This window comes from Nipponia nippon, unplaced genomic scaffold (genome assembly GCF_047370975.1).
Source record: "Nipponia nippon isolate SJK-2023a ecotype South Korea unplaced genomic scaffold, ASM4737097v1 scaffold_4, whole genome shotgun sequence".
Taxonomy (NCBI): domain Eukaryota; kingdom Metazoa; phylum Chordata; class Aves; order Pelecaniformes; family Threskiornithidae; genus Nipponia; species Nipponia nippon.
The window spans coordinates 40,881,003-40,908,382 of NW_028262358.1; the positions used below are offsets into that span (position 1 = coordinate 40,881,003).

At 39.7% G+C, this 27,380-nt stretch overlaps 2 protein-coding genes across 3 annotated transcripts in view; one reads left to right on the top strand and one right to left on the bottom strand.

The window, feature by feature from the left end:
* Positions 1-8,755, bottom strand: part of WDR64 (WD repeat domain 64) — a 77,832-nt gene extending 69,077 nt beyond the window's left edge. The window contains 2 exon segments of the mRNA XM_087774476.1: positions 7,760-7,890; positions 8,605-8,755. Coding sequence (XP_087630602.1) covers positions 7,760-7,890; positions 8,605-8,755 — 282 coding nt within the window.
* A 10,514-nt stretch (positions 8,756-19,269) lies between these two features.
* Positions 19,270-27,380, top strand: part of OPN3 (opsin 3) — a 59,975-nt gene continuing 51,864 nt past the window's right edge. For both annotated transcript variants that reach the window (XR_015708313.1, XM_009463569.2), the window contains exon 1: positions 19,270-19,708. Coding sequence is in view for 1 of the 2 variants with exons in the window: in XM_009463569.2 (XP_009461844.1) it covers positions 19,357-19,708 (352 nt within the window). In the remaining variant the exon portion in view is untranslated. The remainder of the gene's footprint in view (positions 19,709-27,380) is intronic.

The window sequence follows — 27,380 nt, forward strand, 5'->3', positions numbered from 1 at the left end:
GAAAAGGACCTCTTGGGATCATTTAGTCTAACCCCCCTTTCCAAGGGGGTCAGCTACACCAAGTTGCCCAGGACTCTGTCCAGTTGGGTTTTGAATATCTCTAAGGATGGAGACTCCACAAACTCACCTGTTCCAGTGTTTGATCACCCTCATGGTAAAAAAGTGTTTTCTTGTGTTCAGATGAAATTTCATGTGTTTGAATTTGTGCCCATTGCCTCTTGTCCTGTCAGTGGGCACTATGGAGGAGAGTCTGTCTCTCTCTTCTTCATTCCCCCCCGCATTAGGTATTTACACACAATGTTAAGAGTCTTCCGTTCTCCAGACTAAAAGGTCTCAGCTCTCCCAACCTTTCTTCATATGAGCGGTGCTCCAGCCCCTTAATCATCTTCATAGCCCTTCACTGGACTCACTCCAGTAGCTCCATATTTCTCTTGTACTGGGGGGTCCAGACCTGGACACTATACCCCAGGTGTGGTCTCAAATCCTGAATAGAGAGGATCGCCACATTTGACCTGCTGGCAACTGTTTTCTTAAACCAGCCCAGGATGCTGTTGGCTTTCTTTGCTACAAGGACACATTGCTGGCTCATGTTCAAAGGACCAAGGGTCTTTTGTGCAGAGCTGCTTCTCAACTGTCTGTCACCAGTGTATACTGGTGCATGGGATTATTCCTTCCCAGGTGCAGGACTTTGCACTTCCCTTGTTGAACCTCATGAGGTTCCTGTCAGCTGATTTCTCCAGCCTGTTGGCAGGCCTCTGTTGGCAGCAGCACAACCCTCTGGCGTATCAGCCACTCCTCCCAGTTTTGTATATGCAAATTTGCTGAGGGTGTACTCTCTCCCATTGTCCAGGTCATTAATGAAGATGTTAAATGGTATTGGCTCCAGTACTGACACCTGGCATACACCACTAGTGACTTGCCTCCAGCTGGGTTTTGTATCACTTAGGGGTTCAGCCAGTATTCTTTCCACCTCACTGCCCACTTATTTAACCCATACTTTGTCAGCATGTCTATGAGTATGTTATGGGAGACATTTTCAAAAACGTTACTAAAGTCAAGGTAAACAACATCCATTGCTCTCCCCTTACCCACCAAGCTAGTCACCTCATTGTAGAATCCTGTCAGGTTGGTTAAGCATTTCTGTGATTGCCCCTTTGTAAATCCATGCTGACTACACCTGATCACCTTCTTGTCATACACGTGTTTGGAAATGGTTTCCAGAATTAGTTGCTCCATCACCTTCACCAAGAATCGAGGCAAGGCTAGATGTCCTGTACTTCCATGGATCATTTCTCTCACCCTTATTGAAGATAGGAGTGATGTTTTACTTTCTTAAGTATATGTTCCCATTTTCCAAGCAGTGGAGAAGAGGCCCTTCACCTTTCTGGGGACTAAGATTTCAGTGGGAGGACTTTTTCTTTAATGATAGACTGACTTGGTATCAGGTCACCCCTGAGTCCTGACAGGATGCTGGATGCAGTGGCTGGGCTAGGCCAGTAGCTGCCCTAAAGCCAACAGAGGTGGAAGTTCTCAGTGAGACACCCAGGTGTGTCCTGTCACACTTCCTGTAGACATGAGGTGGTGCCACATCTGATCTTTTGCTTCTGCCCAGCAGGCAGAACACTGCCCAAAGAAAGGGCATCTTAGAAATCCCTTACAGCTGCATAAATGGCTTCTGCTGACTCCAACATGGAGACAGGAGATCCCAACAAGCCCCACCCCATAATGTCTACCAGAGGTTGACAAAGACCAGAAAACATGAAGCAAAATGTAATGTACACAACTTTCAGATGTTGTTGTTAGATGCCACTAAATAAATAGAGCTTTCAAAGTGCAAACTGCATTCAGGAAAGAGATGCAGAGGTCAGTTTCCCAAGTCATGGATAAATGACGGCTGTTAGACTCTCTAGGATAGGTCTTTTATATTTTGAAGCCAGTAAATGACTAAGGGTAGATCCTAATTTAACTAAAGAGAAGATTTAAAATTACTTTAATTTTTTTTTAATAAAAAGTGTCCTTTGAGTATGGGCATATTGTTGTGGAGACTGCTGGAAACTTAGGAAACCCGTGAACATGGAGGTACGTGAAAAAGAGAAGCATCAGGAAGACAAAGAAATAAGAACACTCACACAAGGCCGTGATCTTTTAGGTCATGGAAATATATTTGGAAGATTTTGTCAAGCTAAAGAGAAGCCAGATATGGAGAGGTAAATTTGAAAAAAATAGATCTGTGAGAGTAGGAAGAGATAACAAAGGGTCAGGGATAGAGTTCTGGGAAAGGGCGGCAGGGGAGAGACAGAGATGATAAAAGAGAAATATCAAAGGAACATAGTGACGTGTATCCCTCTTCCTTGACTTTCAAGACTGAGGGCAAGCTCAGCAGTGCCAAAAGTAGCAGGAGAACTCAGAAGAACAGGGATAAAATAAAGTCCTTTTATAAAAAAATCGTTAGAAAACTGGAGCACAGACAGCAGAAACCATGATGGTTATTTAGGATGTTACAGAAAGTAACTGTTATTAATGATACATTTGAAAAATTAAGTGATAAAAAGGAAGCTGAAGAAAGATCATTATTCACAGGGGGTAATTAATGATATATCCAAGTTGCAGTTTATAAATGTGATTCGTCTAATATAACTAGTAGGCTAATGAACATAATAAGAATGAATGTATCAGGTAAGGGAGGAATATCTGTCTCTTTCACTATCTCTCTCACACAACAGCTGGTCTCAACTAGAATGCCCAGAATACTTTCCAGTCTTAAAAGGCCAATTACCATTTCAATAGAGTTTTCAAGCATGTAAAGGAACAGATTTGCTCCGCCCCCTCTGCTCGCCCCCCCCCCCCCCCCCCCGAAAAAGTAAACTTTCACTTTAAAGGAATGAAAAGGCTAAGGAGGACGAGAAAAGCAAGTGGGACATAGGCTGGTCAAGTGTTAACTACAGTCAACTTAAAAATTTAAAAAAAAAAACAAAACAAAAAAAGGAAGAGCTACAGATATGGGTGGAAGAAGAAAAAAAAAGTCTGTGATCGTCACCAGTAAGTAAATGTGTACATCTTTGAATGGCAATAAGTGAAAAAATGGGTGAGGAGACTTCAGAGCTGTAGTGCAGTTACACTTATAAGCCTGTGGCATAGTCAGAAGAACAAAGAACACTGGCTTCATTCCTGACATTAGTAACTCTCCAGGATAACCTGGACCATTTTGAAACTGTAGATTGTCAGAGTAAAAAAATTTAAAAAGACCACCACCACATAATATGTAGGATACAAACCAATCCCATTTTGTTTTATTAGAACCCATTCAAATAAGCCTCGAAAGATCTGTTTTGGTCCAATCATTACAGATAGGATGTTACCACAATTACAGTAGATCACAAGCTGATGCTGAAGCTATGGCTGATGTAAATTGGGCTTAGACAACAGTCAGCTGATCAATGCAACAATTATTCTGTTTCAGTGTAAGCTAAATCTGGAGAATTCCAGGAGTCAGTAGTTTTCTTAATTCATTTTTCACCTCTTTCTCTATACCCAGCCTACCTGTAAAACAAATCTTATCCTTTTTGTCCTGAAAGAAGCTTAGATTTATGTTCCATAGTGTATAGATAGCTTGTAATACATGTCACCATCAGATTTCCCGCTAAACAGAAAAAAAACCCAAAAAAGTGAAAAACTCACTGCAGCTTTTCAATGCAGTATTATATTTCAAACTGTACTCGATAAGGCTGTGTCAAGGTAAAGAAATTAATGTCAGACTGAAGCTGATTCAAATAGTCTGATCTTTGTCTATTCCATAACTGAATTTCCACTTCCATCACGGATGAATTTGCAGTTACTTTCCATTAAATATTTCTCCCCACAAGAGAAAATAAATAAAAAAGCACATTAACACTTTAATCAGGATTCTTCTGAACAGAGAAATAACAAATATTGGTATTTCACACTGACAGCAGTCAATATAGTCTCACTAATATCCATCTTCTACGTGAAATGTATGTTTTTTTCAAGAAAGTTTATACACAGGGCATTTTAAAAGGCTGTCATCAGTCAGCTCACACTTGGTAAAATTTGAGGAATGCTCATAGAAAGGGTTCTGGGGAATTTTATCCCAGGCAAATCCCACACAGATTTCATAAGGAAACTAAAGGGGCTTCACCTGTTTTATTAGACCCCATATTGTGCTTGCTGGTGTAATTAGGTAACCCAGGTAACTAGTCTGATTGCATCGGAAACTCAAGGAAGGTTTTGGAGTAAAAGATACTCACTCCAGTAAACAAACAGAGCTTCCTTCAGTTCTCTTATAAACTAACGAGCCTGAACATAATTTGCTACTCTTCTGCTTCCCTAAACAAAGGACTGTCAGTTTGACAGTCACCATGAATTCAGAAGTACTTTTCTCAACTGGTCCCTGTTTCATACCCATAGAGCATATTTTACTCTATATAGGATATGTGTCTAGCTTGCCACATCTACACAAGAGATTATGCCACCTCTCTCCAATCCCATACAAAGAGCAGTAAGAAGTTTGAAATGAGGTACACAATTTTGAATAGTACAAGAATTTGACTAGTGCTGTAATGACATAGTACTTCAGCATGTCTGATGGCAGCCGGCCATTTCAAGAACTTAGCTTGTATAACATGTACCAGCAAATCCAGAAATGTGTTTCCCCCCCTTCCCCTATTTTTAGAGAGTTTCAAAGAAATGCTGAGCAAAGCCAGGACTTCACCTTTAAGTATGCTCTCATGTTGAAAGGGGAAGTAATGAAGAAGGGTAACATGCAAACAGGAGACATGCAAAGATAAAAGATTTCAAATTTACCTCTCACAAGTTGAATTTAATAATAGAGGAAATGAATGTGGCCTAAAGTTCTGATCTGATCTGATAAAGAGGGCTTATAGGCAAATTCACTAGAAGGCAGTTATATGATGTTTGATACCCTCTACAGCTGACTATTTCACAGATTTCCTCCAGGCCCTCCTTGAAGAAAGTCTGTAATGCCTGACATAAGCAAAATTTGTGAGTAATGTGACATTGTAAGTAAAAACAATGTTAAGAGAGGTATTAACCAGAAATGTTCCCATATAGGAGCTTATTAAATTGAAAGGACCGAATACACTGTTTTTAGGATGGTATTAAGAAAATACTTGATGGAAATTGTTGATAACGTGTAAAGAACAGGTGTTGGGTATCTTCAAGGTTCAAATAATAATGTGATGTTCCAGTGTAACATAAAATGGAAATATGCTAATGAATTTATACTTTATGCCACTTGCTAATGCCTTGCCTTATGGCTTTAAGTCCAGCAAGGACTTGCCATATATGCAGTGCCACCTATGCTATCACAGGAAAGTTATGGTGTGCTGGAAGTTATGTCCCATCTGTACAATTCTGTCTTCAGGTAGAAAACAAACAAAAAAAATCTTGTAGTAACGTATGATTATGGATGCTCTTGATACAGATTGGCTCTAGCAATGTAAAAATTAGTCGTTTTTATAGAACAATTGCTTGAAACACTATCCATGGGAAATACCTTAATAAAAGATACTTTTCTAGAGCAAGTGTTCATAATTTCTCATAACGCATAAAAAAAAGGGCACCATGTTTAGAAGAAACAAGACAAAGTACTTTTTCACAAAATGTATAAAATTGTGGATGCTATGGAAATATCCTTTTTAGGTGGGTTCAGAAGTAATTTACAAACAGATAGATTAAAAGTCCATCAAGGGATACTAAACACAGAGTGCAATTGCAACTCTGCCATAGAAAATCCTTAAGCTGTATGCAGCCAGAAGTGAGGAGGTAAAACCAGATCTACTATTTCATAGTTACCTCATTCTTACACGAAGATTTGCTATTTACCGCCATTAGAGACAGAAAAAGGGATTACATCTCACCCGCCTACAGACTCAAATAATACATACAGAATTCTCTGATTAAAAATCTCTCTGCTAAAATGCTGCCATACCTCTAATGCTTTACATTTAAAGTAAAGGGTAGATTTATCCCTATGAAAAGGAGAAGATGAAGGAGAGGAAGCAGAGGAAAGAGAGAAAAGAGCAGAAAGAAAAGGAAGAGAGGAGGCATTTCTGATGGTTTAGACTTATCCTCAGAGCACAAATTGCATACTGTAGTCATAAGAGATTTTGCATTTTGTCAAGAAACCTCAGGCCAATGCATATCAGTGAAGTAGTTCAGGAGAAGACCTGGACATACTCAGGCTCCATGCTGCCTTATCAGGAATCTACTATATCAAACTTTGCTTGAGGATAAGCAGTTCTGGTAGACTACTCAGTGCTCTTTCACAAAACAAGCAGGAAAAACGTTTTTATTCAGTTAGGTCATGCTTTAACATGTATTCATGTGTATCTACATAATAGGCTTAAGGATCTTGGTTCAGAGAGAACAGGGGCCAACTTCCTCAACTCATATAAACCAGTGTAACATAATTAATGTTTAATAAGAATTTTGATTTACAAGTTCAGCTGGTGTACCAAACAGATAGGGGTAGGAAAGAAAAGTAGTTCACCTACAAATAAAAATGTAACTTACCCAGGCTTTATTGAATTCATTCTAATTAACCTTTCTTATCAGACTTCCAATGGCATGCCTTTATAAGGACAGATACCTCTCAGAGTTGGAAAGAGTGGAATACGAAAAATCATACATATGTGGAACCAAAAATAGTCTTGCTTGCTGAAATTACTGGACTGATTTTGTAACCAGCATGGTATGAGCAAATCTTGCTCTTAAAAATCTGCTAGAATTAGAAGCATGGACTCTCCCATGTGTTAAGCTGTTTTGCATGATAAATTTAGAAGCCTGAAATTAGCCAGAGATAGTCAGCAGAAAATCCAATAGAGGGATTCTCTTACTAAAAAGCTTGTAGAGACAACCTTGTCATTTGCAAAATACCCACCTGTTTACCCACATGAAAAGGGGGGTAAAGGCAGGGCTCAGCAAAGGTTTTCCATACTCAATCTTTCACTGACATGATGGCCTGAAAGAACTAGTCCTCACTCTAGTGAAATAGTTTAGGGATGCCTTTAGTCATTATTGTCATATTTACAACTTCCACTTACACGGAATACTGATCTTCTGATGCTCAAGCTTCACATTTCAGGTTTTGCCATGAGGAGCATAGGATTTTTCTTACCTAAACTAAAGTTATAATAGCATAGGACACAGAATAACACAAGCAAGAAAGAGCTAAATTTTACAATAATACAAATTCCTTCAGTTCTCAAGGCACATACCCAAATGGATATCACCACTCAAATTTGGCAAGAGAAATTCCAAAGACAGATTTTACCCTCCTATCTTCAAACGTCTTCCCTGGAAATTTGCATTTAATCAACAAATGGACACATGCAAATTTCTAAATTGTTTACTATCAAACTAAACATGGAGCCTCTTTCTTTCTCAACTTGTTAAAATTAAACATCACTTCTTAAATAGGATAACATAGCAACAAGTCCAGTACTCTAAGCCAATCCTTCAGTTTAGCTTTTGTGTAGATCAACCAAAACAATACATTTTATCTAATTTTCTAGCTTCAGAGGCATATCTGTTTTCCAGATAATTTTTTTGTAGGAAATGAATGGCAGCCAGGATAAATAACAACATGAAAGTGCCCCATTATGCCATGTTGCTCATGAACAACAGACCTATGAACAACACATAATCAACAGCTTAATACTGTTACCTTTTAAGATTTCAATTAGTTGTTTATATTTAATAAAGGTTTAGAAATCCTTACCTCACACCATTCTGTCCTTGCATCAAGGTTGTTGTTAATCTTCCTGAAAAAGGCCTTAACATTATGATCCTTGACTTCTGGACCGAAAAGTGTCTGTGTGGTTGTATAGAACTTAGCATAGTCTATCACATCTGTATGGGAGGAACAATACCCACAGAGTTAAAAACTGGCACGGTACAGCTTCCTTCCTTAATACCCCCTTCCTCCTGTTTTATTTCTCCTTCAATATCAATAGCATGCAAGTTCCAGCTCCTCAAACTGTATTCACTAAAGCATTTTGCAACAACAACAACAAAAGTTCATTCTTCATGTTCAGTCTTTTCAAAACCACCTGATTTGCAGTACATGACAGGAAACAAGTAGATAAAAGAATAGGTGAAAAATTCTCACCTCTTCTTTCTTTCCTTACTCTGCCACAATTCTACTTTATTGATCTGAACCTGAATGGTGTCCTGGGTTAAAGTTTATCCTTTCATGCAACAATATCCACTTGTATTGAGAAAAGCAAAGCTTTGCTCTGGTTATTTACAATTAAGGAACTGGATTTACATAATTCATTGGGTTCATGCTTTTACAGATGACTAGAAACATCGCATCGTGCTAACTTGAATATGTGGCAACTCTGCCAATTACATTTTGTGAGCAATCACCATAGCATTATTATTTGACCAGAAGTCCTAACAGGAGGATAAAAGCACTATCATAGCACAATCTGCCTATTTCCTGTAAAAATCAAGAAGCCAGAGTTTGAACATTAATTTGAAGTCTTTCTTATAGTCTTGTCTCTATGACACCTCCTCTCCATATGAAAATTACACTTTTCCATCAGAAAGAGTATCTCTTACCATCATCTTCAATATACAAGCCTAATCTCTCCTTTGTCTTCTGGGTTACCGTTTTTTCAACTAGTTTCTGGAACTGCTTCAAAGCATTCTTGAAATCTGGCACTTCGAGAGCAGAGCAACTCTCTTTATCACAATCCTTCTTTTCAGACATCCTTTATTAACAGAGGACAAGGTAAGAGGGAGAGCTTTTCTTACAGCCTGGTCCAAGCCTTGTTTTGCCCCTTAAATCTTAAACTCCCACATGAGTTCATATGAAATGCAGCTTCATGACAGGTATACCAAGCACTACTTAATAAAAAAGAGGTGACTCTGGCTTGGCATCTCAAGCTGGCAAACATACTAGTGAACTGTTGATGTCACAACACCCCATTACATCACAGAATCCTACTCACTGGGTGGCCCTAGGTCACAGACCAGGATCACTAATAATCTGGTATGTGAGATTATTTCATGGTATCTCATGCAATTGGTGATTGAACAGGCATGAACTTTCTCACTTCCAGAGCCAGACAAGGATTTCATCAGGGTGCAATTCTGCTATAGCTGACACCGGTTTAGCAATATGAGATCACTTTCTCCAGTAAGAATACACCTTTGAGACTAGCTGTTGCAAGTTTATCACATCTTTCAGACTTTTGTACTGAGTGAGGAGGAAGAAAGATTATACCAGTTATCTCTAAGTTTCATATTATCTTCTTACTCTTTGGATTATTTTCAAGTTTTCTGCCAAAGGCTGCACACCAACTAACAGTTAGGAACAGCTGCAATTGTGGATTCCCTTGGATCCATACATCATCTGGTGAAGAATGACAGAGCCAGTTCTCCATTTATATTTGCTCTGTGACAGGAGAACTGAGACCAGCCTGATGATATCCTAGCATGTGCTACTGCTGCAAGGCTCGGCCAGGGATCTCAATCGAGGTAGGGATGCCTCGTTTTACAGTAGCAATAAGAGCATTTTACCAGGGATGTTAAGTTATGAATCATTATTCACATAGTACAAAGAGGCCAAAGACATCCAATCCAATCCGAAAAGAACTAGAAAAGCACTTTTTGACAGTTAGTTCTTGGGAGTAACATTGAATGTTTACTTCCTTAGTAAATTTATCTCCATTTCTTGAATATAAGCCTTGTTGTCCTCTTTATTGTATTCAAAATCCCTACTCGGTGAAACAGAATTTCCAACCTAGAAACCCAATTACCCTGCAGAAACAATTTTTTAATTGCATATATGACTATGATTGAGATGATTGCAAGAAAGAGTTTTAGTTATTTTCAGCTGTTCAATTGCCTCTCCCTTAATCTCTTACAGCCATTCAAACTCCCTTTACTTGTCTTACTTCCAGTCAAGTTACTGTTTCTTTCTCCTAACACGCAACTAATGAGCCCAGAGATTAAGTGTTGGCTCTTAACATATGCTTGGCCAAAGCTCAGCTATATGTCTTAAACGGCTACTGTTTTGAAAAAGGTCTGCATTTAACTTGCACCTAAGTTCGGTCAGGATCTTAAAGTCAGAATAATCCTATACCAAGGTACTCCAAGGACCTTCCTGGTTTTTGTTCTCAAGGCATACTTAAACAGAAGCTGGATGGGGTTATTCAGAAAGCAAAGTTGCAGCTATCACTTTCTTTTGAGAGTGGCATCCCAGAGCACTCACTGACTAATCAAAATTGTTTGATATGCTACCCAGTGCCTTGAGATCTGAGAGAATTTTTGCCCGGCAAGAGCACCAGTCCTTGTATTATATCTGTGTTGTCCTTCTAACCAGCCACATGTCAAATTCTTTACTGAATAGTGAAACCCTAGGGTATCTTACTGGAGTGGTGGAAAAGTGAATTTATTTTTCCTCTAGCTGAAAGAGAATTAAGTCCAAAACTATCCCTTGAATGAATAATGCAGTGACTACTGAAGAAAGGGCTAATACCAGTTCTTATGGGAATATTCTAAACAATCAAGCTTCATTCATTCTTTGGAAAGGAATGATGTAAAAAAATGTCTCCAAAGAATGGTTCATTGCAGTGAATTTTAAGAAGGAAACATTTACCTGAAAAACAAGGTGCTTGAAAAAGAAGTTTTATGATTTGCACCTGTGACCATTAGTATTATTCTATTGACTAAACTGTCATAGTTTAACAAAAAAAGGCTATAAGTATCAGTAATTAATATGTTAATTACTTTGGATCATGTAATGATCACAGATTCTCCCCATATGGAAGCTATTTATTTTGCTCGGGGTTCTGGATTCTGTGCTATACCTCAGATGATCAACTTTCAGTTCCTACAACCTTTTGCTGAATCTGACCCCTTATGCTTGATAACATTTTGCAAATTTTAAAGGCTTACCATTTTTTGACACTGCCATGTGAGGCAGTGTGTTCTACTGTGAAGTCAGAAGAACTGTGTTCCTGTCATGGCTTTGCCATTTCTTCTTTCTTGGCAACCCTATCAGGTTGCTAAAATCTACCTGTAAAACAGGAACAACAACCTAACTCTGAATTAGTTCCTTTAAAGTATTACTAATCCTTATAAGTTAATGTCCACATTTTATGTATGCGATATCTGCGGTTCCTTTTGTATCACTACACTATGCTGACATTAAATTCTGGCACCTTTCTGTTTATCAAACTACTCCCATGTCCGCTGCACATTTACATGAATATTATTAGCATAATAAATATTAACTGAACTGTAATTGAAGGTGAACAAAACTGTTCATGGCATCAGCTATGCTTAAGCAAACATGCATTTACATTTGTTCACTGATCTTCCAGTTAGTGAGGTCATTAATTGACATTCATTAGCACAATCACATATTTCTGTGATCAACAAAATTCTAGAGTGCTTCAGAGAAGCACATCAGTGATGATGAATAGAGGCTGGTATCTTCTGCCATTCAAAAAAAAAAATGGAGCTCATGAGGAAATCACGAGAAAAGTTGTTGTCTCTCTTTTTGTTCCCCTCACTAAGGTAACTTATGTGATCCTAGATTATTTTTGGTTTTATACCAGTGCAGATGTTACTGCTTTATTAAGCAGATGATTAAGTTTCAAGAAAATTTGACTAGAACAAGTAGGCCAAAATATCCATTTTGACCCTAACTAATGTCCTTCCTCCTAAATTTAACAGAGGCATCATGAATTCATGAAGTTTAAATCCAGAAGAGACCTTGAGATCTTCTACTTTCACCTCCTCTATGTTACAGATCATTAAATATCAGCCATTTATCACTATAATGAGCCCAACAACTTTGTTCTAAAGCATAACTTGCAGAAAGGTATCAAGTTTTAATCTGCAGACACTACGAGATGGAGAATCCATCATGTTTGTTCCAAAGGTTAATTGCTCACATTGTTAAAATTTAAACCTCCTATTTGAATTTGTGTGGCTTCAGCTTCCATTCAGCAATGGAATGTCTTCACTGATTTAGAGTAATAGTTGGTATATTCTCCTACTAGGGGCCTTTGTACCTGAATTACTTCTCCATTTTTTTCTCTTGTTAATTAAAGCAGATTGAACTCTCTGCCTGCTACTGCAACATTTTCCTTCAAGCCTCAAAATGATGTTTGTGATTCTTTTCCACATTTTCCAGCTTTTCAGTATCTATAAAGGATGCTGATGCCATGTTGCTGTGCTATACCATAATAAAGAGATTAGTACTCTGGTCAAATAATGAATTTCAGTCTATTTGTTAAACTCACTTTTCACTAGACCATATTGATCGATTTCTTTGTATTGTTCTTTAGCTATTGATCTCCAGATCAGCTTTTCTATTACTTCACCCAAGGCTTATGACAGGCTCATTGGTCAAGGTTTTCTTGTATTTCTGTACATGAAATCTCTGCTCCATTGAGATTCTGTAGTTGAAAGGAAAGGAGAAATTATATTTTGTATTTTTTTGTGGCTATCTAAAGGATTGACATCAATCAGGCATGTTTCAAGAATATCAAAATCACTTCTTCAAAAAACAGATAGACCGCAGTCTTCACACACACTTGGGAAAATCAGCTGAACAACAGTTTTGAAACATAAAGGGAAGAAAACAATTTGATATTAAACAAATTTACTAAAAGTAATGCATGTAAGTGTCTCTGCATGGAATAGCTAACTCTTCAGGGAAAGTGGTGTTTCAAGATATGCTACCTAACTTTCTAACATGAGCAACGCAACTGCTTGAAGTTCTATCATTTCCACTGGGAAGAGCACAAAAGTTTCTGGGTACTCCTGCTCAACAGCAATGAGCATGTCTTTCAATTAGAATAAGGAATAGAGTTTGGCAGAGAAAAGCAGCACTGATTCCTGGAAAAGCGAGCGATAGCTCGAGGATGCATTTTTGCTGGTTCCAACAGCAATTCTCCAGGAAAATGTTCCCCTTATGTGTCAAGGTACTCAGTGGCGGCTCAGATACTGTATCTTGGTCAGAGTTACAGTGTATTTGATGTATGGCTTCCAGCTGAATCCTTGTTAAGCAGTGTTTCTGGTTAATTAATTTTGCCAGTCAGTGTCCTCTAAGCTTGTTTGGCATGAGGCTATATTCTCATTTCTCAATTAATAACAGTGGTTTAAGGTTTATTAAAGATATTAACATCCATCCTTGGAATGGAAAGGTTAAGAATAGAAAGCTATGTTTTGTTCTCTTGCAATCACCCATGAAGAAACTTCATGTTATAATGAAAATACATGGAAACAACAAATAAGGAACCATTGCTTTCAGTACTGGCTGATTCTGTTGTCTTTGATGTTCAAACTAAAAAAAATGTACAGTAAAATTTTAAAAGAATATGTGATGATTGAGTGGACTGACAAACAAAAGTGGAGAAGATAGGAACTACATTAGAAGATAAGCAAAGTCTAAAAGGGAAATTCAATATTAAATTGATGAGTAACAGGAAGTCCTTGCATTAGTAAGTCTACACTAGCATTAACTGAATGAAAAGCATTTTCTTTCCTGTCTCCCTGACTGATACTGTGGAAAACATTGGATATGGAATATGGCAGAGTTAATGTTTATTCAGAAGGCAAACCTCTCAACAAACCTCTTCTTACTACATAATCACATTGGTCTCAATTATTGGAAATTCTCAGACCAGTACAATGTTAACGATACTCTGTACAGGTACAAATAACAGCTACAGCAAGGTCATTGCAGGATTGGCAGCTCATTTGAAAAAACAATAATTTTCAATCTTAATCTCAAGAACTATCAGAAGTCTATGAAATTCTATGCTAGTTTTACAATTCTGACCAAGTTGTTTGACAGCACATAACAAATAACCCAAAGCTACTGCAGAAGATAAACCAGCAAAAGGTGATAGATCTTCTTTCCTGCCTCTAGCGGGTTGCCAGTCACCCTTTCTGGTAGTCTCATTCAAAGACAAATTGTCCTCAAGTGAAGTGGTTTAGAATAGCCCAAAGAAAACACAATAGATCTAAAATGGCCTTAGTAGTCCTTAAAGATACTCTGGCACATAAGAGACTTTGGTTCTGACTGATTTTGGTCCAGATCAAGCCCAGCCATTAAAAAATACCTCAGTCCCTGAAGCTGCCTTCTTTTGAAGAACTAAGCTACCTTTCCTTTGCTATTTCATCCTTTTAAATATTCCCTTAAGCCTGGCTGTGTTTGCAGATGAATCAGGATAGAGCTGCTGGAGTTCAAAGCAGCTGAACTCCTCTCTGACTGATATGGTGTTGGGCAAGTCAACCCTTCATTAACTTTAGCAATGTAAAAATTAAAGTTCTCCCATGAAACAGTGTTGAAGGGATGCTGTCAAGTTCACATTTACATGAGCTCACTCTCTTTTCTGCTGACTTCATTCTTCACTTTGCTTTTGCCGTATTATCATCCCACAAACAGTATCACACTCCTTGCTATAAAGTGCATTTGCTCTTCTGTGTCACTAACAACAGCTGAAATGACTAAGTGATAATTTTAAAAATCATATTTCCTATTCACTATTTATTGATTGGTATGTTGGACTCTCGAAAACCACAACAGGCCAGTGAGTTTGTAATCGCTTTCACTTCATGTTTGCCACACTAACAAGAAGCTGCAGCATAGGGATGAAGTCCTATCAAAGGTTACTCCTTTAAAATAAACAGTTTATATCACAACTGAATTTCACAGGGTTATTGTTGCAAAACCTGGTGTTACTGGTCTTACATTGGTTTTACAATGTTAGTGTTTAGGGTTCAAGCTGCCCTAACAGCTGTGTTTATACATCCAAGGGAGGTACGATGTCAGCAGGTACAAGTATATATCACTACTTGTTTTAATCTACTTAGCAAGAAAGAGGTGCCACAGAGGCATCAATATGCATCTGCCACCTGAGCATGTACCACAGCCCCACACAGGTTCGTATAGCCAAGATGAAGTTCCACTCACCTAACACAGCCATCTAAAAGTTAATCATTCAACTGACCTTATATGCCAGTCAATAATAATAAACACTTTCAGAGAGTGATTCATCTTACTGGTCTTATGTGCTTAACTTTTAAATATGTTATTTAGGTGAGATAAATCACACTAGCAGCTAGTACAGCTATTTGTACACGTGCCAGGTATACTAGAGCTCAGATGTCATGGTACATGCTGCAGCCAACTTCCAGCTCTAGCACAGATGTTCTGACAGCATCCTCTCACCTCCCAGGATTGTCCATTTGGGTCCCCTCCCTGCTGCAAACACTTGTGTTTGCTTCAATGAATCATGTTTGAGCCAAACACTTTTCTCAGTCCAGAATGTTCTCAGATTCTTGCAACTTTTCCACTTAGCCTGCTTTATGATTTAGAGCTCACATCCCAATATGGACTAGATTATATAGCTAGGATTACAAATTCTGCAAGATCAAGCCCTAATTTTGAACTTTTGCCATTAGACTTGTGCATTTTTTTCCTTACGTATTGCATTATCAACAGGTGTAGATCTATATTAAAAGCCCTGTTTTAAAGTGAAGTGGTTGGGAAAAGATGAAAGGTTTCTTCTGTCCATAAACTCTCCCTTGCTCTATAGATATACGCTGCAGCTATATATAGATACAGTGAATAATCACTTGGCTTTCATCTGCCTTTAAGGCTAAAGAATAGCGAAGAGAACATGTAAGAAAACAAATGCCAGGAGAAGGCTGTAAAAATCCAAATTAAAAAGCTGAAGCCAGGTAGCTAGATTTTTTTGGGGGGTGGTGTCGTTTTGTTTTGTTTTGTTTTGTTTTGTTTTGTTTTTTCTTTTAGAGGAATGCAGTCTGGCTGTCTACCATGCCCTTTGAAATAATAAGTTTACAAAGTTCAAAACAGGAAGCAAAACCCCAGCATCATCTGATTCCAGAAACAAATGTATTGAGTACGGACAAAAGGTTCTCTTTTCTGCTCACTCTCTGCTTGCAAGGAAAGAGCCTTTGACTTGAAAGGCATACTAGCAAAAGATAGAAAAGAAAGAAGAGAGAAAATGAGCGAAAACAACATATAAGTGAATGAACAAATGGGAAATGAAACAGGTCTCTTAAATGCCTTAAAACACTCTTTTTCCACCCCACAGTGTTCTCACTGCAAAAGCCCTGACATTTTTGATGGTATGGTTAGAACTGGGGGTCATGGTTTGTGGTTTGTATTTCTAGACAAGGTTAGAGAGTAGCAGAGACTTTAGCACTTTATTTACTCTGCTTCAGATTCCTCAGCTCTAACATGTGAGTGACACTTGATGCCCTGGTGTCCTGAAACATTTCAGATTACTAAATACAGCAAAGGCAGGGAACCTTTGAAGGGAGTCCCAGACACCTGCAGACTTTCCAGTTGTGAATTATTATTTCCATAGCTACATTTAAGGTTTTTCTTATACATATGTAAGCATATATCTACACACATATACATGTCGGTCACCTGAAAATTTACAGCCAATGCATTCCATGTAAATACAATACCATGTAAATTGTGCATAACAGACAACACATTAAAAGGACTGTTGCAGAAGCGATCTAGGAGTTTCAAGGACTGTTTTTATAGTACAGGACTGGGGACCTTGTATTCCAGCTTCTTGTTCTACTGTTTTAATCCCATGAGCTCAGCCACATATCTATTTAGTACTTCGAGTTGAGATATGCTTCCAGTAAGCCACACGCATACACTTCCAGAAGTGCAAATACTGGGTTGTGGTTTCTCCTTTCATGCAACTGTAAAAGTAAAGGTAAAATCCTTTTTGCAGCATTTCCATTAATACGCATGCATGTTTGATGAGCAGGGTATGGTTCAAATATAAAATAGTGCAAACATGAAGCATTGCAAAGCGGATGTCTGGGTTTCTTACATGTTTCAGCTTTTTAATTGTGTGAAAAGTTAGAAAAGGATTGGCCAATGAATTAATTAGATTATCAAAACCATAGCTGCATTGGCTCTATAAAACAGGTGCCAAACTAGAATTAGAAGTCAAGGTTCTCTTTCCAGCTTTGCCTTTGACCTGATGATACAATAACACAACATTTCTTTTTGTTATGCCTCATATGAATAATTACAGCGCATGGAAGACAAATGGAACTCTGCTCATGAAATATTCAAGATCATTTGAATAATGTTAGCAATTTGACAATATTAATAATGTGATCATCATCAAATCAAGCATTGAAGAGACCGCATATTTATGTATCTATTTAATTTTGCTATGAAAAATCCCAAACCAGGAATTCTGAGATATTATCTTTGTAAAATGTAATTTATGGGTTCTCTTTCTCATATTTTCTAGAACTTCAAAAGACATCTAGAAGGAGTATTTTTGACAGGTGCTGTAGTGAAAAACTACTTAGAAACCCTGAGTATATAATGGAACCTGCCAATGGACAGTATGTTGGATGGACATGTACTACTCACTAAATTACATTTCTCCCTGATCCTCCTTATCAGCTTTTCACTCCTTTCATTTTGCAGGGATAAAAAATGTACACAATTAAGATTTTTCTTTAAAGGCAGAAGATAGAGATGTCTTCTTCTCAGTGAGGTGTACCATTAATTTGGCCCAGCCATGTCTTATTGTTAGACTTTCACCATGCAGCAAGTGGTCCTAAACGAACCCATGACTGCATATTGACATAATATTTTTGCAGACACTCTGTCATACACAGGTAAATCTCTCTTACGGACAAGGAAAGCTAAAAAATTATGTCTTCCCTAAAGCCCAAGCTGAAGTACTAGTAGTCTGTTACTGGAAATTTTGGAAGGTCATGTGCTCTATTAATCCAGCTTTTAGGGGGAAAAAATATAATTGATTTGAGAAAGGGAGCTGCTCCTGCTGCCTTTGTAATGAGAAAAAAAAAAAGAACACCAGTGATGAAGAAACAGATTGAACTAGCTTTTTAAAGTTGGTTTCAGTTATCAATTAAATCATATTTGATGGATTTGAAAACATAGATTGTAAATAAAGTTAACATTGATAACAATAGTTACTTTAGTCAGTGTTTTATTTTTCTGACCCGTGACTTTCCCTATTTCTAACCCTTGTGTTACAGCAGTAGTTTGTCATATAAAATTGCCATGACAAGGCCATAATTTGTATACAGATATATGCTTTGAAAGACAACAAGTCTACCTCAGCTACCCATGTTTTCAGTCCCAGTCCACAAAGAATCACACCCTCAGTCTACCCTTTTAATACCACTATGTGTATAAGAGGGGAAAAAAACCAGGTATTGTTTGCCAAGACACATTTCCATGAAAATTCTGTTGCTTCCACAGCTGACTTTTTTTTTTTTTTTTATCTAAACTAAGAATAGATCTAAACTGAAAGTTTTATTCGGGTCCTTGTGAAGGCTGTCACACATCAGGACATATGTGGGTCAGCTAATAAAGCTAACAAACTAGAGGTCTGGCCAGGTGTCTTAGGCCCAAAGCCATGCTGAACAAAAATCACTGTGATACATTCAGGGATAGGTTGGATTTGGAGACAGTACAGCTGCCCTAGCACAGCTGGAGGTCAGTACAACACCCTGACGAAAACCAGCTAGAGCTGTACACAGGCAGCCTGGGCATTCCTGTGCCGTTTTCACACAACAGACACTGGAGACAAAGGTATAAAAACAGGTGACTTCATGGTGTGAACTTTGGTATCTTACTTGCTCCGTGGCTGACAAAAAGGTGCTCACTTGCACAATGAGTTTGCCTGGGTCATGATGCTGCCGGTCGCCCTGTGAGGATGCAACTACTAGAGCCACCCCTGAGCACTGTGGGGAAGCGCCTTAGAAGAACCTATCGCCATAACAGGAGGTTTCATTGGCAGGATATCTGGATAAGAAGTCTAAATATCAGTTGAGCAGTTTCTACCTCTTCCCCGAGCAGGGCGCTGAGGCGGCCTGCCCGAACGCGGCTCCCCAGAGGGAAGCGCAGCTGAAGGCAGCCGTACCCGAGCCAAAGCGCACGGAGGATTTTAATGAGGAGGAGGAGACAGCCGCGTCCCAGTCATGACCAGGCTGCTCACCGCAGCAAGTGAGAGGGCGAGGTGAGATATTTGTTGAGAAGGAGCCATGCGGCACTCACACAGACCTTGTGCGGCGGCAAGGCGGCGTTCGCAGGGTTTATGCCGCCGGGAGCAAGGCCCTGACCGCCCGGCAGGGGCAGGGCCCGCCCTAGGGCAGGCAAGGGCGAGGGCGCGCCCTCCGTGGGCGGGAAGGCGGAGGGGGCTCCTCCTCCTTCCCCTGCCCTCATTAGCGGTCCGCCGTGGGGCTAGGAATGGACGGAAAGGCTTAGCCCTGCTCCGGCCGGGCTCCGGCAGGCTATGAACCATGCACTCGGGGAACAGCACGGGCACGACGAGCCGCCCGGAGCCCGCGGCGGCGGAGCAGGAGGTGCCGGGCGAGCGGCCCCTCTTCAGCGCCGGCACCTACGAGCTGCTGGCGCTGCTCGTCGCCACCATCGGCATGCTGGGCTTGTGCAACAACTTGCTGGTGCTGGTGCTCTACTACAAGTTCAAGCGGCTCCGCACGCCCACCAACCTCTTCCTCGTCAACATCAGCCTCAGCGACCTGCTGGTGTCCGTCTTCGGCGTCAGCCTTACCTTCATGTCCTGCCTGAGGAGCCGCTGGGTGTGGGACGCCGCCGGCTGCGTCTGGGACGGCTTCAGCAACAGCCTCTTCGGTGGGTGACGGGGCCACGGTCGCCTCACGTCCCCTCCCTGTCCCGCCGGGTCCCTCCTCTCGGCTGCCGTCGCCCTCCTTGCCTGCTCCTCCTCGGGGCTCCCGCGCCCGGTTCCCCCTCCCCACCTGTCCCCAGCGGTCACGCACCCCTGCCCCAGCCGTCGTCTCCTGCCCTCCCTCAAGCGACCGCCGCGTCCCTCACAGCTTCCTCCCGGCAGTTTCTTCCCTTGATCGGTGCTTCGTCCTATGTCGGTTACCGCCGCCCGCCCGCCCTCCCTGGCGGGGCGGGAGGGGGCCCTTTCCCTGCCGGGGGAGCCGGTGCGGCGGGCGAGGGGGAGCCGGTGCGGCGGCCCGCAGGGCCCGGGGTCCCCCTCCCGGCGGTGCCGCACGGCAGAGTTTTGGTAAGAAAGTCGACATTGCTGAGGAAAACGATCCGGAGCAAACAGTAAATTCGTCGGGAATCTGTTTCTCGGCCTCCCGCGCTTGCCGGTGTGACGGGAAACTTATGGAAAAAGACAGCAGTCTAGTTAAAGGGGGTCTCCGAGTTGACCGAGTGCCGCGCAGGCTTCGTGAGCATAAAACGTTGTGTTTTATACGGGGAACCGCTGCGATCCGTGGGTAAGAGGCAGGTGCGGCTCTGGCTGTAGGGTCAGCAGTGTCCCGCCTCGGTGGAAGAGGTGGAAACCTGGCTGCGCCCTGTGGCAGGGCCCCCCGGCCCCGAGGGCTGCAGCCTCCCCGTGCCCGGGCCTGTCTGTCTATAAAGCTACCCGGCCTGTGGCAATGCCTTGAGTTTCTTTAGCCGTATGTGGCATTCAAGTACTATCTTTCAGTCATAACGGTGTCACAGTTGGTGTTTGGGAAACCACTGATTCCAGTGAAACGGTATTTTTAGTACTGCAGAATTGGAATATTATTTCTATTTCTAAAAGCTGTAAGCTCTTTACCGTTCTCTTGAAATTCATACCTAACCTTTACAGAAGTCTGCAAAAGAATAGGATGCAGTCCAGCTATGTACGTGCAGTCTGTTAAAAGAAATATAGCTTTGCTTTGACTGACAAAGGTTGCTGTAAAAGAACAGGATTGTGTTTCTAATGGGGAAAGTAAGTGTTTGGCTAATCAGTAACCAAACTTAAAGCTCACATCAGATTCTCTTTTCTGGCAGAGGTGTATAAATTAGAGATGGATCACTGTGCACACACGTATGCACAGTGTGTGCGCACTGGAAATTTGCTTTAATAAGTCAAATTAAAGTCTCTCATAAGCTTTGCAGCTTTCCTGCCTAAATCTTTGTTTCGCATGGTGCTACAGTATGCCTTTGGTGGGCTGCTGGGATGAAGGTGCGTGGTTCCTCATGATTGATTTGACTGCTGCTGCATAGTACAGTAAGAATCTTGTGTCTTGGAAGCTGTAGTGGATGCAGGATATAGTTAGACATTTGTGCAAGGTTTGGTATTGGATGATTTCTGCAGTGCACAGCTCTCAGGCATTTGTTTCCTAGTGTTATCAGGCAAAGTACTAAAGAACGAAGCTAAAATAAGGCTGTCCATATCACTTAGCTGGTTCAAACACTTGAGAAACTCAAGGGTCTGTCAACCAGGTTCTGCTGGGCAGCTGAACATTAAGCTTACACAGGAGAAGTGAAGAATAGTTAGTTTTATAAATTATACTTATGATGAAGGCATTTTGCTTATGGGGTCAAAAAATAGGATGAGTAGTATGGGTAGTATAAAAAACAGACTATAATCATCTCTTACCATCTTCCAAAGATGGAACAAATAGGAACAATGAGCCATAAGCTGGCAAGCAAAATGCTTGATCACATGTAATTTTTTTTTTCCACTTCTGTTCTTTGAGGTGTGCTACATAATTTGTCACTGTAAATGTATTCATTGTTGATGCTTTCCTGCATGCCTTTATTAAATAAACTTGTTCATAAGGAAATGTAGGCAAATTCATGGGCCTTATCTACAGAGTGGTTCAGCTAGCATCACTGGCTTGCAAAATTACATCTTCCTGTGCTTGATCATATTATTTTCCTCTTTCATAGTGTGTTTCAGTGGGAAGAATTTTTTTCAATGATGTATTAGAAAAGTGTGTGTTTGTGTGTAGTCTGTCATATGGGAGTAGAGAGTAAATGCACAACTTGTAAATTCAGGCACTAAATATTCCTGAATACTTTTGTTCAGCTGCTACGTAAAGTAATAGAAAGTATTAACTTGGCTATTATAATTTGACACTAACCAAATAAGGTTATATCTAATCTTAAGCTTTCCTTTTGTATATAGTATTGTTTTCATATTCTCAACTGGAAATAGAAAGATTGTTCTTTTGTGTTTGTGAAGATAAGTGGTTCCCCACATAATTGAGTAGGGTAGCAGGGGCATGTCAATACTGAGGGGAAAAAAAAAAGAATTATGCCCTGCAGGTAGCATCACACTTTGTTTTCCATCTGGACTATTGCCACCACAGCTTCTATTTTCATTTTGTAATATGTCTATGAAGAGAGCAGTGATTTGAAGGTTTTTTGATATTTTTTTTCTTTTCTTTTTTTTTTTTCTTTCCTGGTGGTGGTGGTGAAGATACTGATCACAGATTTCATTCAGAGTAACCAGGTATTATATTTATAAATACACTTCTCTAGTGTGTATAAAACCCCAAGTCAGCTATTATCTTGGGGTGGTGGTGGTGGCGAAGGTGATGTAATGAAGTCTTGTATGCGTATTATTTAGCAGTGATTCTTAAAGTGTAACATTTCTTCCCCTGCCTGCCCCCCTGAACTTTGGGAATAAAAAGTACATTCATTGATCAGAAGACATACAAAATTGGCAACTTTTAAAAAGTGAGATCCTCATTAACTAAGTGGAGTAGTTACAACTTTGCAGTTTTCAATTGCTCACTAAACCAGAGTGACCTAATAAAGACATTTCTAGAATAAAGTGAGGGTAGTTCTGGTACCATGGATATGGAGTCTATTAAATCATAACAGATACTGTGAGGTTACTGTTGTATTTGCTGGGATTGGACCCAGCCCAGCTCATTTTACATGAGACGACCAAAACCTGTTTGTTTACAGATATGTGATTACGTTCTTGAGTATGAGCTTGGACATTGCTATGTGAGCTTTCTGCACCAGCCCTTCAGGTCCAACGGCTGTTCAATTTTAAGTTCAAATAAGACAATCCTTATGTAATTTTTTTTTTCTTGGAAGAACAGCCTCTAAGCCCCAAACTTAGTGTAAGCTGTCTTCCGCATTTGTTGACCTATAAATGAGAGGTTGTCCTGACCATAAACAAGTTTGGGACACATGATTAAAGCTGCTTTTTTTTAAAAAAAAAAATGATTTTTGCTTTAAATTCAGAGTTAATTCTCAACAAATTTTGCAAATCAGATTCTTTCAAATTACTGTAGTTAATAATCAAGAATCACTTTCAAAATCATGATCATGCAGCTTTATTTTAAATTGTCACATGTGTTGTTACGAGGTTTTGTTCATACTCTTTTGAAAGCCAAGATCAAGGTATTTCTGTTTTCCTCTTAAGAATGTCAATACAATTAAATACACGGGTGTGCTTAAAATAAACTGGTAGCATCTGCATTTTCAGAAATATTTGTTATGTAATCATGACACCACCCCCTCCCCCCCACCAAAAAAAAAAAAAAAAAAAAAGAGCTCTCTCTACACTTCTCCTAGGAATTTTGGGTTGGAGAATCTGAAAATTTCCTATGTAAAAGTGCTTCTCATTTTATCAGCCAGTTTAGCAGTTTGGAGGCACATGAGGTCCAGAACTTAGACACTTGAAGCAGACTTCTATGTTCTGAAAGCTGTCGGTTGAGAAGGCAGCAACAGAACTACAGATTGTCTGTCTAGGGATAAATGGCTATTTTGTGTGTTCCTCACAGTAGTCAGTTTTTGCATTATCATAACTTTATCATTAGGCAAGCCCATGTAGTATTATCTGCTTCTTGTGTTGTGTTGTACAGCTCATACTTGCTGTTTGTGCTGCTGCTGGCTATTTTTTCTGGGACTTGAAAGCTTTTCATTGAGCCTTTAGAACATGCAGAGATTTGCTTGCTAGAGTGCAAAACTGATCATTTTGACTGCTGAACATCTGTTCTTGTCACACAAGTAACAATCCCAATTTTCTTTTACTTATTAGATTCTGAAGTCAAGATACAGTTTAGGTATGTATGTCTTCAACAGAGGCCATGAAAAGAGCTTCTCTTTACCATTACAAAGCCATTCTCAGCACTCCATATACCAGTGTGGGGAAAACGACATAGATCGGATGACTAACTGACAAGTCTTAGTCTAAGCTTTGATGATGTGCTTGTCCGTCTTAGACAGTAATCCCCATTTAATTTAGTTATACTGAGTTCCAGTATTTATTTTTTAACAGGTGGTGTATCCTGATAGAATATGATAGCTACTGCAATTAAGTGATGTATTTAAACCGTGAGGGTTACCTTTCCATGTAGGTGTGCAGTCAACTCTATGCTGGTACTACTGAGCCTGCCACCCTCTCCTTATATAAAAGCTTGTAACTTTTTCCCTGTCAGTAGTCAACCAAGTTGCAAGTAGTAGAGGTCTGCATAATCCCTTTATCCGATTTAGTAGTACCACTCATACCTGGGAGGTTTACTCTCTATCACTGAGAGCATAGGTTTTTAGGTATAGTGGCTAGAGAAGCCACCTGGCAGCTAAACATACCCAAATGTCTTCACTAATAGACATGGATATCCTCTTACCTGAAGCAAGAATTTGTTTGTAGAATACAGGCTCAGGGCATAATAATCTCGATGTGCATTGGCTGGCTTTTCACAGAGAAACAAGATTTTTTTTTTTTTTTTTTTTTAAATGACAGTGACTGTTGCAGTACTTGGTATGCACAAGAGAAGTTTGTATCCTACCCATCCACAGGCAGTGGATGTCTGCTTTAATGCCTTCTGTACATGGGATTAGGCCCCGAGGGTTTAGAATTAAGCTAGTCTGATCATGTGGAACGTACATATGTACCTGTCAAGCATAAATCACTTCAGCTACAAGTAATGGCAACTAAACCATCTGCCAGTAGTGTTGTTCTAACACTTTCTGATACGTTTAATTGAGCAAGGGAAGAAAGGAGTGGAAAAACTGATCGATAACAGGAATGGTCTTGAGGAAAAGGAACCAAAATTGTGTATCTGAGGCCATCTCTTGACAGAAGATTACATAGTAAAGGTGTACTCTGGAGTAGGCTTTATATTATTAAACCTTATCTGTTTGTGATTGAAAGGCAAGCATTAGTAAAGTATGATTAGAGACCTCTGTCTTTCCTAACTGTAAGCTGTTCTTGTAAGGGTAAAAATAACACTGCCAGCTTTTAATGTCAGATTAATAGAAAGTAATATGAGCCTTCTGGACAAGTCACCATTGGTATACAGCAGCTAGATTTTGATGAGCTACCAAGCAAATGTTGAGATCCAGGTGCATATTCTGTTCCAGTACTGTGAACTGGAGGATGGGAAAATTTGTAAGCAGTTTTACAGGCTGTACTTTCCTGTGAAAAGCTGCAGAGTGTACAACTGAGGGAGAATTTCTTTGCTGAGAAAGAAAGGGTACAATTATGAAAGGTTATGTTATGTATTTGTTTTAAGGCAAGCTGATTGCTCCCCTCCCTATTTGCACCCCCCTTCAATACTGAGGTAAGGATTAATTGCCCAAGAATGTCCTGTGGATGTCGCTTCAGTTACAGCCTATTTTAAAACAAAGCAAAAGCATTTATCTGTATATAATTATTAGCTACTTCATCTAAGGCTCTTCTCTGCACACTGGAAGAATGATGCCCTGTGCTACCCTCTTGCATTACCAATGTAGGTTATATGCACTGATTTAATCTCACTAAAAGCGTTTTCTATGGTTACTTGGCAGACAGTTTTAGGATCTTGTGTTACAGACAGCTGGAGACTCAGTCAGCATGCTTTCAGCTTTAGCAATTTTTAGTTGAATTAATCACTTGCAGGACTGAACATGGAAGAGGTGATTAATTCCACGGTAGTTTTATAGGAGAAGTGTATATAAAACATACTTGAAGTCTATTGTGTCTAGGAGAAAGCATCTACGGTCAAATCTAGATAGATGAAAATCTAAAATTTTTTGAAAACTTAGGTGACAGCTATGTATCACTTCTAAAACATATTATAACATCTAATCGCTGAATTCAAATAGGTATGTATTAAGTAATGCAAAACTACAGAGTGCAGCGTCTTGCCATGGACAAGAAGTTGCTTCTACTCAATTGCTGCTGTTTACCTTTTCAAATATGAAGGAGGTGAGGAGGGATTGCAGAAGAGTGGCTTTCCCCTCTGATTAGGTATGCAAAATAGTAATTCAGCACTTGCATATAGGTCAAGGATTAATTGATATGGAAAACAATATGCCCTTCAACAGAAGTCTTGATCTGTCTCAGAGTTGAATGTAATTTGCTACACTATGCTGTAGTTGCTCTGTAGAGATGCACAGTCTTCAGGAATATGTGTCTGATACCCCCTCTGTCCAAATTACAAGCCATGTTTTCAGGGAGTGGTGCAGTGTAGCAAGCAATGCAAGTAAGTTTTATATTGCATGGAGAGGGCTGATGCAATTGTGGTTGTTGGAACCATTTGAAACTAACACTTTTGTTCTGAGGGGCACTGCATTATTTTGTTCTAATTGGGGATTATAAAGGCAGAATACACACATCATATGGGACAACACACTGCAGATGTGGTTTGCGTTCTTCTCCCTGATGATCAATACTGCAGCTTGAAGTATTTCATGACGTGTCAAGACTAAAGTGACTCCCGGAAAAACCCAGAGTACAGAAGAAAAAGAATATCACGAGACATAATCAAACCTACACCAAATACAGTATTTCACTAGGAAAATAATGAGAGAGGCAAAAATGAGAATATTATTTCAAAAAAACCCAAACAACAAGAAATAGCTTATCATTTCTCTCTGATTCTGAGTGGCTGGCTACTGGAGAAGAGCTGCAATGTAGGAATTTGCATGCTACTGGCTTAAACAAGAAGACACTTTTGCTACATTTGACCTATGCAGTTTAAATGAGAATGACCCCATTCATGCTAGGGTAATTGGCCAGATTTAAATCGGAGCTAAAACTAGCATCTGTAGTTCCTAAACACAAAGACTATTTATAATCAGTACTTATGGGTAGGAGTATTCTCTGAGATGAAAAACTATAGATCAGACAAGCATTATTTGTAAATGTTGAGCAGTCAAGTCTTTCAGAAAGTTAGAAAGACTGATTTGCTAGTAAAGTAAATCAACCCTCAGAATTGGGCCTTAATCTTGAATCAAAATACATAAATCTCAAGTATCTCAAGAAGCTTTAAGCATAATAAAATTTGTTTCAGGTAAAAACTAAAGTTGTTTTGAAATGCATATTTTTGTGAAAGGACTAAAAGTAATGAATTCCCGTATTTGCCTCTCCCTTGCTTGAAGAAAAGTGCAGGTTCCCGTTTCAGGGGGATAATATCCAAACAATAGCCACAATGGGTTTCTGTAACAGACTTTTTTTTTTAATCAGCACATATTTCATCATATTAAAATATGCAGCTCACTCAGAATGAAATATAAATCATTTCCAGAAAAGCTGCTTAGGGGGTGTGGAGGAAGTAAAATTCAATGCTTT